This window comes from Lineus longissimus, chromosome 4, assembly GCF_910592395.1.
Source record: "Lineus longissimus chromosome 4, tnLinLong1.2, whole genome shotgun sequence".
Taxonomy (NCBI): domain Eukaryota; kingdom Metazoa; phylum Nemertea; class Pilidiophora; order Heteronemertea; family Lineidae; genus Lineus; species Lineus longissimus.
The window spans coordinates 15,615,207-15,629,668 of NC_088311.1; the positions used below are offsets into that span (position 1 = coordinate 15,615,207).

The window sequence follows — 14,462 nt, forward strand, 5'->3', positions numbered from 1 at the left end:
TGGGTAAGTACAGAATCAAGGCAGCTCAGAGAGCAATGATTGAACGATGCTGTGGACAAGTCCAAGGATACTGCATCAGTCACGACCAACTTCTCATCAGAAAGCGTCACCACCGGCATATTCAATGTTCAGTTCCAACCTGTACCAGTCCAATGCACGCCTGTCATGGTCAGCAGTGGTCAGCTTAGCGCGATATGGAACATTCTTCCGAAACTCAAGCGAGGGAAGTCTGCTCATTAGCATATCTCGCGCACTGCTCCTTCTTATGAAACATCGTAGTGAAATCGTAATGGAAAACGTCTGGCTTTGCGCCAGACATTGAGACTAATAAGTGAAGAACTAATAGATAAAGAACTTCTACTTGCGCGAGACTGCTGTGATAAAATTATCATTGCAGAGACTCCGGTGACGTACACATATATTTTTTACAATCAAAAATGCCCTCAAAAGACGACATGGAATGATTATTTTATTGATATTTCCTACGATATACCTTCCAATTATCACTTTATACAAAGAGAACGGCGTTAGGTCGCATGCTTTTCTTTCCTGGTGACACTATAAAGCAAAATAGTTGCAGCCCCGTAAATGCGCTATAAGTCCAATAATAAGTGACGGTGACCCGTTATAAATGTTTCGCCAGCTTCGATTTTTTGCCGCTACGCGGCGTGTTGGGCCCTTGCGTCAAGCGAAATACTAGCAATGACCATGATGACCACAGGTGGCGCTCTTGTGACAATTAGCCTTTTGACTCTGATTGTTTTAAAATTTTATTTGGATGTTTACCTTGGGATAAATAATTTCCCCGGGGAGCATAGTTTGTGGGTAGCATCAGAGTTGATATTGGCTTAATTGTTATAAAAGGGCTGGCTGTGTAATTTGCCTGTGAAAGTTTCTCTAAAGTAATTTGTATTCGAGGATGATAAGTTCTATGGATCAAGCAGATTCAAGTGCGGATGTGTTTGCAATGTGTTATTGCAGTGTTGGTTGTCAGGCTCGCTCTTTTCTATAGTTCATGCTGTTGTAAGGTTTCGGCCGGATCTTACAATGGTTCTGCTCTGTTTTTGAACTAGGTTCTCATTCAGAACAGTTTTTTTTAGTCTTTTCACTCTTATTTATTGCAGTGGGTTGGAGCTGACAGCTAGTACATTGCAATTATCACACAAGTTTATGTTTGTGTCTCTATATTCATTTGATTGAGTTCGAAATCCAGTTGTTACTTTCCTTGGATGACGCCGTGCCTATTTGGGTCTAAACTGGATAGGGTTTTATCCCTTCAGCTTAAGCACTAGTGTTTTCAGTGGATGAGCAGTTAAGATTTTATTACCGGTGTACGGAAATTTAAAAGATCTATAGTGGCATTGGCCAGGCGCCGGCATTCCTTGATTTTATAGGTTGAATGATTTCAACAACTTTTACGTTATCCAGGACACTCCGTGATATGTAACAATCGCCCTTGTTGACAGTCGTTTGTTGGGGCCGCTATGTCGTGTCCAGTTGTGCAATTTCGGCGAAGACAGAACTGGTGTCCGGTTGTGCATCTCCGGCGAAGACGGAACTTGGCTTACGCCATTTGTTGTTTTATGCACAACTTAATGTTGTCCCCAAGTCGTCGAATTAAGGCTCAAATACCGTTATTGTTCAGTGTGCCGTCTACTCTGAAGGGACATCGAAACAGATGTTAGTTTAGGGCCTTTGGAGAATGTCATATATACCTCTCAACTGCAATAGTATGCTCATAGTGAGCACTTTTAGTAGGCGTTATCGCCCATTGTCTTTTCTTCCCGCCGCGTGGGTCACGTGGTTGTCCAAATCGCTAAATTGAGTTTATGCCGCTGTAATGTCTTTAAGGATACCCTTTGTAGGTATAAGCGTAATATGTAACAAGTAATTACAAGCTTGGTAAGATCTGTGCTGTTGTTTGAGCTGTAAATGAAGGTTTGGACCAAGAACTTGGTTATAGCTTGTGTTCGCAGGTGGCAGCACCGTGCGGTGCAATTGTCTTCGAGGTTGTGACATTGTCTTGTTTGTTTAGATTTCGTTGTAGAGAATGCACAAGTCTCTGTATGTCTTTGTACCATTGTTGAGACGTGGTTGTTCCTTTGTCTTTGCAGTTAAACCATCATCATCATCATCAATTTCATCGTAGATAAAGGGCAGAGATGCATAAAATCAGTTGTTGTTTTCTCTTTGAGTATGAGGATGGGAGCTGTCGTGTGACCACGACAATTATGTCAAGAGGTTTGAGAAGGCTTGTACAATTCCTGGAATGAAATTGCGATGACCTCCAGCCTCGTCAAGCTTGTTCCGAAATTCCCGATTCATATGCGGTGGATACTGGTCGAGGATCAACAAAAAACGTTCCTTATCTACGAATGGTAGCAATATTTGCTAGAAATCAATTCATCAGCGCCGCCGTTTATGGGCGGTTATTACCGCAAATAAAGACAAACCAAAGCAAAGACACTTGTGTAGCATATCAAGGACACGTAGATCGATACTCCTATGTGTGCCATATCAAAGACATTTGGACCATACACCACATCAAAGATAACGATGCGAAGTCAACAGGCGGCGCCACCGTCTTGGGAAAAGTAAAAACGATTTCGACAACTATAGGTTTTTGTTGATATAAGCGACTATGTTTATTTTTATAATCATTTTTTTTCTCGCAGTGAAATTTTTATTAATTGATTCAACTTCAATAAGTTAAATGAGAAGAAAAATAAATATCTCGACTTGAAAAAAAAATTTAATTTCAAATTTTTTTTCTTGACTTGAAAAAAAATATCTTGACTAGAAAAAAATCATTTCGACTAGAAAAAAAATCATTTCGACTTTTTGAAGCAAACGGCTTGCCATAGGAGAGAGGTGGCAAATAACAACAACGTCAGGCATACGGCCGCCAGCAATCTACAGTGGCGCCGCCTGTTGACTTCGCATCGTTATCTTTGATGTGGTGTATGGTCCAGATGTCTTTGATGTGGCACACATAGGAGTATCAATCTACGTGTCCTTGATATGCTACACAAGTGTCTTTGCTTTGGTTTGTCTTTATTTGCGGTAATAACCGCCCATAGCCGTTCTGACCAATCCTCTCTGGTTACCAGTAACATGTGAGAAAAGTTTTGTTTTATTACCAACTGTTAGCGAGCTTAACAATGTCTTATACATTGCTCTAATGAATGCAGATCAGCCTCTAACAAAAGGGGCAGGGTGTTTAAGTAACTATCCCTTGTATTGTGATTTCATAAAACTGCCAGGGCAAATTTCATGAAACTTCCATGGATGGCACCATGGCCCAAGTCATTAATTATATATTTAAACAATCGATTAACCTTCAAACCTCACTAATTAGGAGAAATAATGAGAATTGAATTACACACTAAAATTGCTGTGACACATTTCCCAAATATGGTGAACAAATAACACATTTCCTTCAGAAACAATGCCAAAAGAGGTCCTTCACGTGACGTCACGACGTGACGTTTTGACGACCACCTGCCAATGCATTTCCTTCACGTGTGACCACGTGTCACGGCCAATATGGCAATGCAAAACAATAAGGAACCTGCAGAACTAAAAATATAAATGGCAGCACCAGTACTTAAAGGTACACTTCCAGTGCATTTTCCATTAAAATAAAGTTTTGTTGATTTTCTCCGGAAAACTCATCAAAATAGAATCAAGGACCAATAAAACAACATTTTTGGTGCTATTTCCCGATGTAGAGTAATCAAGGGATGACATGTAGCCTATGATGACGTCCTGTTCAACTAATTAAAAGGGCAAGTTTTGCAATTATTTGTCCATCCAGAACAGAATTGATCATCACATCGCCACTCGCATCACCAGCCCCCCCCCCCCCCCCCCCCCCGCGTATTATACTCGAAGGGCTGTACAAAGCCCTGTAATAATAGTGTGGGCTGAGAACTCCCCCCCCCCCCCCTCCTCCCTAAGACCTCATGTTTTCCATGCAGATTTGGGAAAAGAGGGGTGTGCCCCCCCCCTCATCATGGCCCTGGACCAATGGACCATGATATACGGACCATAATATACAATCCAAAACATTCATTTTGTTACATTCATTATGGTTTACCCAGTACTAAATGTTTCTAAACTGTCATCGCGCTAAGCACGTGTTTTTGTTGCCGGAAGACTTATCATCGATGCTCATTCGTCGAGCCTTATTTGGAAGAACCAATTGAGAATGACGTCATGAATATAAATTAGTATTAATATGAATATTAATCGACTATGCCTCTGAGGTGCAGGAAAAAATGTTGGTAGTTGCAGTATATGTTTGTTGTTGTTGTTAGAAGTATAAGTAAGTAGGGGATTCCAGTAAGGCCGCATCATAGTTTACTGTTAGCAACAACAACAACACTGGAGACATTTTACACAGAAAAACAGGGGAAATTTTATGACTCTGAGTAACATATCATCTATCAATATCAATATACCACTGTCGCCATTGACGTAAATATAGATAACGCCCGTAGATTTTACTCACAAACCAGCACCCCATTTACACCAAACCCACAACATACCAGCACCCACACAATCCGATTTTTATACCTCGAACAGCCCGCGCCACGGGTATATGCTAGTATTCAATAATCATTGACCCGGGAAATGGCTTTCTCATTACAACTTGCCTGCAGGGCCCCCTATTGGCAGGTTTTGTTGTGCAGGTTCCTCATTGGCAACGTCGTCATGTGACGTCAGTGAAGAAACCTCTATATTGGGTTTTATGACATCAAAATTGCTTATGATTTCACCCAAATTAAAGGCTATTTGAATCATAATCAGTCAATTGTGACAATTACCCCCATGAACGATGATGTCTATATAAACCGCGATAGACGTCTATGCGCGTGCGCCCCCCGGCTGTTATAAAACGCGGATTTCTGCGGAAAAATCTAACTTGGCTGCAGGGTGGCTACCTTAACCGCAGGTGAGAGTTTTTCATATTAGTAGTGTGCATTGTTGTGCGCATGAAGTACCCCTGGTGACAAGGTCTTTGGGAATCTTCTTTGAGTCTTTGAGAAACGCCTGACAGCATCAGCATTATACGATTTAAAAAAAAATTGTATTGGAACTGACACACAGAGTTACTTCTCAGGTCCTAGAAAATGGCTCAATGAGATCAGGTATGAAAAGATAGTGCAGTCTGCATTGAAAAGAGGTATCGCCATTCTCCCATCGAAGTTCACACTGTCAGGCTGTTTTTCCAATTACACTGTGTGGACTATGATTGGTTTTTAGTGACAGATTTCATCAATATGACTGTAGGTAGCCCAGATTAACTGAAGACCATTTTACGGATCTGAGATTCATTTTCTTTGAATCAAGGTTACGGTCATTTACAAAGTTTTTTTACACCAAGCGTTCAAAGCATCTATATCATAATACTATAAGGCGGCTCGATAAAGTGCCATTTGGGGGTAGTGTTTCGTCTCGAAATTTTGGACGTTTGCAGGTGATATGTTATCCTGATGCAACGTTATGTTTATTTTCGGAAATTTACTTCAGCGGAGCTAACATTACCTTTTCAACAGCTGGCTGTAGGGGGATGATTGGAACAGCCTGTACCTGTTGACCTGCGGAACTAAGGTTAATGTTATTTTCAATCCACGATTGCAGGTCACCTGATGTTCGAGATTTTGCGAGGAAAGAAATTGTGAACAAACGTATGGGTGCAGTTCAAATGTAAACAAAAATGTATTTTTGGTACTTTCGGTTGCTGGACTTGGGTTTTCCCGCAGTAAGGAGCTGGGGTCCATTGTTTATGGGTACTGTGTTAGCCAGAGCAAGCCCTTGATTATGAAGGGATTTTCAAATGAAGGTTACCATGGTCTATTTATGTGCTCACCACAGCTTTCAATACTTGATCTGAAGAGGTGCGCTGAACCTGAAATGGCCTTATCAAGGAGCTGCTCACGGTGCTGGACTTCTAGCTTGCCTGTCGAGTAAGTGCCTCTCCCGAGACCTGGCTACATGTAGGAGGAGCTCGCATTTGAAAGTTATAGTAGTGATAGTGCAATTGGTTCGAGCCATTTGGAGGCCGACATGTGAAGGCCTATCTCGGTACTCCTTCTTTTCCGTAAGGCGCATATTGCTGACTAAGGAACGAGACATTGCCTCATCATCTCTATCGGACCAACGAAATGAAATGAAAATGAAATGCAACTGATATACTTTTATGTGCACGCATACAGCACGCCACAGCTAGGTCCGAGTCTGTGGACAAATGGTTGGTTTAATTTGTCTCTTCGATATGGCTCCTTTAATATTGCATTAGATTTTCATTGCATATGTTTTATAATAATAAAAAAATAATAATAATAATAATTCAATCTATCCTCAAGGTATAGCTCATTTGAACCTGCCTGCGCCACGGGTACAATGCTAGTTGACAATGTATCATGTAATCCTCAACGCTTATACATTTAGCAAGCAAGGAACGGAACTGTCTTTGGCCTGATTGTATCTCGCCCATCAATCATGGTCTTTACGTAATCCCACGAGATAGCAGACGCTCGCTAACCATTTTGAAACGGACTAACCTGCTGTATGGACGACGGTTGAGTACCTGTGCCTTGTGCACTTTTAATGAATATTGCATACGTTAGTTTTCTCGATTTGTGTGATAATTCCCACTATTTTCCTGAATTTACTGTGATGATATTTTGGAGACTGTCATGGTTTTTCGTGCTTGGATATATTTCTTGTGGATAATTGTCCTTTCCCTCTCAGCTTTCTGATGAGCATTATGAGCTGTTTTGTTGCACTTCTTCTGTATAGTGCCATGCACTATACTATTTTTATTGACACTCAATCTACATGTACTTGAAATCGTGAACTACTGGAAATAACTCTCTTGTATTTGTGTATTCCTTCATGTGCCGGGCAAGTGAGGGTTCTAAGACAAGGGTTCCATTAACAAATTAAATCACTTCATATTCCTTGTCTGTCCCCTCATTTGCATGTGTATCATGATCCAATATCATGTTGCATACTACCATTAGGCCATATATGCATCTTAGTCACAACATTGTTCACCTGACCAGGTGCATGATTGCATGAAGGTATTCAATGAATTTCTATTTCCAAACAAAATGGCTATGATAAGATATTTCATCGTGCTAAAGAATACGTACACCAAGAAACAAATGTGACAAATCGGTTGGTAATACTTACACAAGATAAAATTGAGCATAAGCCAGGTAAAGTTAAGACATCAGGAATTGTTGATGTATGGTGAATATGAGAAACATTGAGAATCATTATATATTTATTTGTAAATAAGATGTAAAATAGTAATGATTAGTATTATTTTTGTATCCAGTATTATTTAATGGTATAAATTTATCACGAATTGCCTTTGAGTAAGATATTTGTTTTGTTGAGAAATATCATGAATTTGTATATACCAATTATTGTGAAACATCAAACATATTATTGCAGTCATACATTTTGACGCAATCCAGGGGAGAACACTTCAGAAAAGCAAGTTTAAACCAGAAATAGGTAGCGATTTGATGTGTAAACTGACCATAATAACTATAAAATGACTAAATTCCTCAAAAACAGGTAAATGCCTGAACTCACACAGGTATATAGAAAGCAACAAGCTGCTAAATCGAGAGACGAGTACATGTGTTAGAACACCACAGGCGGATTGATCAGAGACACGTGGTCACTGAGATCTGAACCCTGTAAAAAGTCTCCGATTTCCCGTATTTCTAATATTTTGGATATTTTCAAAAGTTTACTTGATTTCAACCAAGCACAGGACACGTAAGTTTATTAAGTTTATGCCTTTCTCCCTGCTGTAATTATTATTCTTGACCTGGAACCAATTAATTAGCAACCTTCTTGATTATTATTATTTCTGGCTTTGAAGTGTTCTCCCTAGGTTTGTGAGCGGAAATTGATTTTGATAAGAACATGATTACTAGTACCTGTATCTTTACACCTGCTGTTATTAATGGCATCTAAACGGCATTCAGCCCAATCAATCGTTCAATGTCGTTAGGCCTTTTAATTGTATCTCTCCTTCTGCCATTGTAGATTCTCCTCAATAAAATTATAAAACATATTTTATTCTTATCTTGGTAACTAACAACCGTTTGCATGAAATTGATTCCTAGCGAAGAGGTACGGTCCTTATTACATGCGTCCCTTTCTGCTATCTTAAAGCTTGTATTTTACTTTTGTAGCTAAGTCCATCATCCCCCACTCCCAATTCTGCAATGTTTAGCAGAGCCTGACACAAATAATACCTCGCATTTGGGACTCATTTCCCTAAAGAAACATACCGGCACCATACAGGAAATACTGACTTGTCTCAATGCGACCTCCAGCGGTGAAAGATAACTAATCTATCACAGGTGTCAATTAAAAGTGTTGCTGTCTTTACATTTGCTTGTCTCAGGACCTTGTGTGAAACCTTGAGCAAACCTCTCACCACTTCACAAGCGTAAGAGTTATCTCCCAGACTAATGTCCCCATTACTGGAGGAAACCTCTTACCATTTCACTAGCATAAGAGTTATTCCCCAGATCACTGTTCCCATCACTTGAGCAATTATTACCATTTCACAATCGTAAGATTTATTCCCTGGATCACTGTCCCTATTGCCGGCGCAGTCTTTCCACTTCACAAGCGTAAGACAAAAGCCAACTTAACCCCTATATGGTGGAGAACTACTCTTGCCTTCATACCGTCACCCAACTTTAACTAACCAATCACATTAATTAGTGAACCAACCATTCCATAAAGCCCCGTTCACTCAACCTCTACATCCGGGGTCTAATTGATTAGCAATTCCAAATGGCTGCACCATAGACTCTGGACCACCTTTTTCATATGCTGCGTCACCGCCAGAATATGGGGGCGACGTAGTATGTCTAATCTCTGACCCAGCTAGTTTGCCGTTATACATGTCACTACTGTTTCTACATGACAAAAACATTTTTGTGGCCCGGCAAATAAGTTTTAATTTGAAAACACATGTCCTATGGTAGACGTGAATAAAGAAGATACCTGACACGAAGATCCAAAAATGTATTATTTGTCGCTTTATGTAATAAAATATTTTGCCACCTGCTTAAAATCGTTACACCATATAAACAAATCCACGTGGTTGTTATTTAATCGTGATGACAAGTTTTCGTTGCAGTTAATTCACAATATGCATCAAATGGTAAATATTTTGTCATTGATATTCTGGCTGGTTTAGTTTAAAACATTTTAGTGCAATTTATTGTTTATTTGCAGCATTGAGGATATTAACAGACTAATTATAACCAAAGGTCAAGAGCGCGAATTCAAGCCATAGTAGGCTTGGATTGCTGTTCATATGATAACCAGAAGCAAAATTAAAATTGTATATGTTCATCATCATATGCTAATGATAAAATAACATGTGATAGCGAGAGAGGTCATCGATATTTTTGTAAATTTTCATTAACTAAGCTTTGATTTTAAGATTATTCCAGGGGTATAAGAGGACCACTGGAAGTGAGGAGCGCATTGACCCCTGGATATAGAGGTTGCCGTATATGGCAAGCCGTGTGTCCAATAAGAATGAAAACAAGTTTTTTTCTCACGGAACCTTTTTTTCAATGAAACCTGGTTTTCTTACATAAAACTAGGTTATATGAAAGAAACTAGGGGCCATATTCATAAAGGGTGTTTTTCTCTAAGACATGATTTTAATCATAACTAGCCTAAACGATGATTAAACAGGTGGTGATCAGACGTTCAATTTAGGCAGCAATTCATAAAGAGGTATTATAGCATCAGCCGTTTAACCAGCGTACAAAAGTAGATACCTGTGACTAAGTAACAAAAGAAATGTTAAGGGCAGAGACATGTATTCATCCACGACCGGAAGTGAGTCACATAGAGCTTATCAACATGTCAAGTTGTGGTAAATACATGGCTGGAATGGACCAAAGTGGAATTAATTCTCAATCTGTGGTTGATTCTTAATCTACAGAGTCAGGCCATCACAGAAATATGCTTTTTGATAATATATTTAAGAAAATGTGGTCTCACTGGTCAGTTTAGAACTTGGACTTTGACAGGGCCATATCAATGCGCCAGTGACGTTTTGATTGATATGGTGTACGGAAATCTTTTTTTCTCAGGCAATCGGTATTGGAATTTTTGAAAACTTTATTATGCTATTGGCAAAGGGTTCTTCTTGACATATATCAAATTTTGTGCCGATTGATTGGTCCAAGGATGTACTTTTTTTACCAAAACGTATGCACAACAATGTACATGTAATGTACACAGGTTTTAATAGAGGACTCTGGCCTTAAACGTTCCGGTGGGCTTGTTTATCTCCCGTTTAAAATGTCATTTCGGTCTTGGCGAGCTTGGGATTCGCCATGGATCCTCTGCATATCCTAGAATTAGCTGCAGATGAAGTCGCAGGACAGAGGCAACAAGTGAACTTGCGAGTTTTTAAGGACCGTACTAATCCCTTGGAGTAGAACAGTGACCTGAAATTTGTGCAGCGATATCGAATTTCAAAGGAATCGGACAGTTACTTTCTTGAACTTATCGGGCCAGATATCGAACATCCCTCCAGACGTAATCATGCCCTTCTTCCTGTAGATCAACTGTGTATTGCCCTCCGATTTTATGCCTGTGGCAATTTACTTAGCGATCCTGCATATACATGCCGAACCTACATGTTGACACCTGTTCTTGATCCCACAACAGAATCAGAAAGAAAATACAACAGGGCACAAAGAAGAACACGAGGTTTGATAGAAAGGGTGTACGGCATATGGAGGAAACGTTTTCACAGTGTTGGCGATCGCAACAGCCTTCGATGTTCGGTAATTATAGTCCAGTCAATCTATTATGAATAATTAGCAAGTGGTACCTCAGATAATATGGAGCATGCATGGGTCATAGATCATATATAAGCCTACATGTACACATACAGGGTGTAGCATCTGATTCAATCATATTTCAAAAGTAACAGAAAACGCAATACTAAGGGGAAAATAACCTCCGGGCCGAGAAATAAAATCACCCTCTTTTAGTTGCAGAGAAATATGGCTATTGTTGTAGCCACTGCCTGTTTACATAACCTTGCAATTCAACGAAATGACCCACTGCCGGGAGATGATGATGATCATGCACCAATTTTCGAACAACCAGATATGGAAGCGAATCGATTGGAGGCTAACGTCCGTGGCAACATATTCAGACAAAGGCCCGTATTCTAAGACATCCCTTTAGCTTAAGGTGGGACTTAAGGTCCACCTTTATAAGATTTTCATTTCAGAGATGACCCTTTATGTCAGGTAAAGTGCTCCCTTTGGAAGCTCTCTTAGGAAAAGTGGGGGTCGTTTCACAGACCTCACTTTAGCCTAAAGGAGAACTTTATTTGCTTCAAAGGGATCCTTAAAATAAAGTTAGGTCTGGACCAAACTTTAGTGTCCCTTTAGCCTCCGACTTGTGTAGGCGACTTTTGTTGATGATGGCCGACTATGTACATCGCATTGCTCGACTGTATGACGTAAATCTGGGCAGGGAACGCTTCAGAACCAGACTTCCCATTTTTCAAGAAAATGACTATAATGACGAGTCATTTTTCAAGCGCTTTCGCTTCACAAAGAATGGATTCAATTATCTGATGGATTTCTTGGGGCCCGACTTGCCAGACGCAGCGAACCAACGTGGAATCCCTTTGACATCAAGGACACAACTGCTAGTGGCTCTTCGATATTTCGCAACTGGATCATTCCAGATCGTTTCTGGTGACCTGCAAGGTGTTTCCTAACCATCAGCTTCGAGGATTGTCAAGAAGGTTTCCAGAGCTATTGCCAGTCATCGAGGACAGATAATTCGGTTTCCAACAGGCCAGGACGCTGTGAGGAATAAGGTAACATTCTATGAATTGCATGGCTTTCCTGATGTTCTGGGATGTATCGATGGTGTTCACATTCCAATACAGGCCCCAAGCGTGGAGGAAAAAGAGATCTATCGATGCCGCAAGGGATTTATGTCCCTGAATGTTCAAGGTATTGCAGATGCCAAACTGAAATTCGTTAACATTGTCAACCGCTGGCCAGGCTCCACTCACGACTCTCGGATTTTTAACAACAGTCGGATTAGTTTGCAGTTTGAGCAAGGACAGTTCAATGGTCTTCTTCTTGGCGATAAGGGATATGCATGTCGACCATTCCTCATGACACCATTCAGGAATCCAGACGGCCTCGCTGAGAATGCCTACAACAGATCTCACAAAAGAACACGATCTGTTGTTGAACGAATGTTCGGTATATGGAAGCGAAAATTTCCTTGTTTGAAGGAGGGACTACGGGTAAAGCTCGACACAGCCATGGCTGTCATAACTGCAACTGCCATCTTGCATAACATTGCTATAGATCTGAAAGAGCCCGATTTCGGTGTAGAGCGAGTGGTAGAGGATGACGGTGCTATGATCAGACATGTCAGAGATGAAGAGATGGGTGTAGTGGTGAGGCAGAGAATAGTTCAACAGTGGTTTCAATGAAGAGACGTGTGTAACAATTATCATTGACAAGACTACTTTATTACTGATGAATTAACATAACATTCAGACAGTGTCTGAACAAAACAAAACATGTTGTGATGCTTAAAATCACTTGCATTAATCTGGCTTCAGGGATATTTGTTTCAAAAAGACTGCAGTGTCAGTGTTCGCACTTGTGTTTCAATCCTAGGAATGGGAATGTTTTCCAGTTATTTGTTTATACCATACAACTGTACCATGATTCAGTTAAGCTCACCATAAATACTAAAATTTGGTAATCAGCAGTGTTGTTTGCTGTTTCTTGCTCTGATGATTGTGCAACTTGTTTGTTGGCATTTGCCAATAAATTCATCTGATGCCTGAACAGTTCCATGCGCTTGTCATGTTCTTCCCGTTGAAATTGAATCTTCTCCTCCAGATATTTCATTTGCAGAGCATGCTCCTTCCTCTGCATTTCCAGAGCAGCAGTCATAGCAGGGCCGTGGGCAGGGCTTTGGGAGCCACTTTGGTTTGCTGTTTGGAGGATGTAGCAGGTGTACTAAGTGTACTGATCATCGATGTAGTGGGCTTGCTTACTTCATCTTCACTCCTGGCTGATGGATTCTCTGCATCAGACTCGTTGGTCGGCGGTTTTCCAGCAGCTGTATGCTTCTTTATTGTTTCTGCAATAGGAACAAGAAAATCAGTGAAAGTCAGGTGCCATGGGACATTCCAGCTTCTGCAAGCAAATTACTTATCCTCCAGCAATGCACATTTCTATACTTACCTGGTACATTATGATAGTCGGTGTCATTGTCAAAGCTGTTATCCAATGGTTTCAGCACTTCACTACAATATGATGCAACCATATGCGACAGATCATCGGCGACAGTGTCTTTCTCCACGGGCCCCCCTCCTGTCTGGTGGCGAGTTTTCTTCTCCTGGGCGACGTCTTTTTTAGCCTTCGCTTTCAAGTTCTCAAGGACCTTCTTCAGCTGTGTGGCACTGCACTCTGTTTCCCCTTTCTTTATTGATGGCTGCTCATTGAACTTTTTGACAATCCTATCCCACGCCTGGTTTTTTCTGCTTGTAACTTTGTTCGTATTTTCTTTCAAGTCCAGAATACTCTTTTCCTTTTGCACAAGATTCATTAGGAACTGCTTCTCTAATTCATTGAAGCTTCGTCGCGTTCGACCTTCGAAACATATTTTAGAGGCCTTCGGCATGGCTGTACAGATGTTCAACTCGCAGATGTCTGTGATGTTCAACTTGCAGAGGTAGCCACACTGTATACAATGCATGTGCTCAATGACAACTTCATGAATACGTTTAGGTAACCACATGTGGAAATGCCTTTTATCACCGAATACATAATCATAAGGGTCAGTTAGTAAAAGGGACACTGCTATAAGGGGCCTTTAGCAATTCTTTATTAAAGTGTCACCTTAGTGGAAGGGAAGCCAAAGTCTGGTTCTTGAATACGGATGGCTGAGGGACACTTAAGAAAAGGGAAACTTAGCTAAGGGACACTTAATTAAAGGGCCCTTTAAAGTTGATTTAAGGAACATCTTAGAATACGGGCCAAAGATTCATAAGGGAACATTTCCAGTAGGTATTTCTATTTATTCTGTTATGATAACTACAGATCCATAGTCAATTTTCTGCGTTTTTACTTGTAGTATACCGCTTTGGCTTCATATGCAGCTTTCTTCGCCTTCGGGACATCCTTCTTTAAAAGTGCACCTTCCTGTTCATATTCAATCAATTTCATTTTGCTTGATGCTCGTCTTTCAGGTAGGTCAATGCCTCCGCAGTCTTGGACAACACTGGTGATACCCGCTGAGGTTCAACTGATGGATATTTTGTTCGGCTGTAAGACATTGGAGAGGTTCACTGATGGATTTCTGAGGCAAATGATCTGGACAATACCGGT

The 14,462-nt window shown here is 40.6% G+C and overlaps 1 protein-coding gene across 1 annotated transcript; it reads right to left on the reverse strand.

The window, feature by feature from the left end:
* Nucleotides 1-13,018: 13,018 nt before the first annotated feature.
* Nucleotides 13,019-13,872, reverse strand: LOC135486773 (fibrinogen silencer-binding protein-like). The gene is made up of 2 exons (XM_064769872.1): nt 13,317-13,872; nt 13,019-13,212 (listed from the first exon to the last, which is right to left on the reverse strand). The coding sequence occupies exons 1-2, from the start codon at nt 13,870-13,872 to the stop codon at nt 13,019-13,021; spliced, it is 750 nt and encodes a 249-aa protein (XP_064625942.1).
* Between the last annotated feature and the right edge of the window lie 590 nt (nt 13,873-14,462).

Bases quoted from the DNA above. Each gene is read 5' to 3' on its own strand.
- LOC135486773 (XM_064769872.1), bottom strand. From the start codon at position 13,872: ATGTGGTTACCTAAACGTATTCATGAAGTTGTCATTGAGCACATGCAT. The intron at 13,213-13,316 runs GTAAGTATAGAA...TTCCTATTGCAG, and splicing joins CGACTATCATAATGTACCAG to AAACAATAAAGAAGCATACA.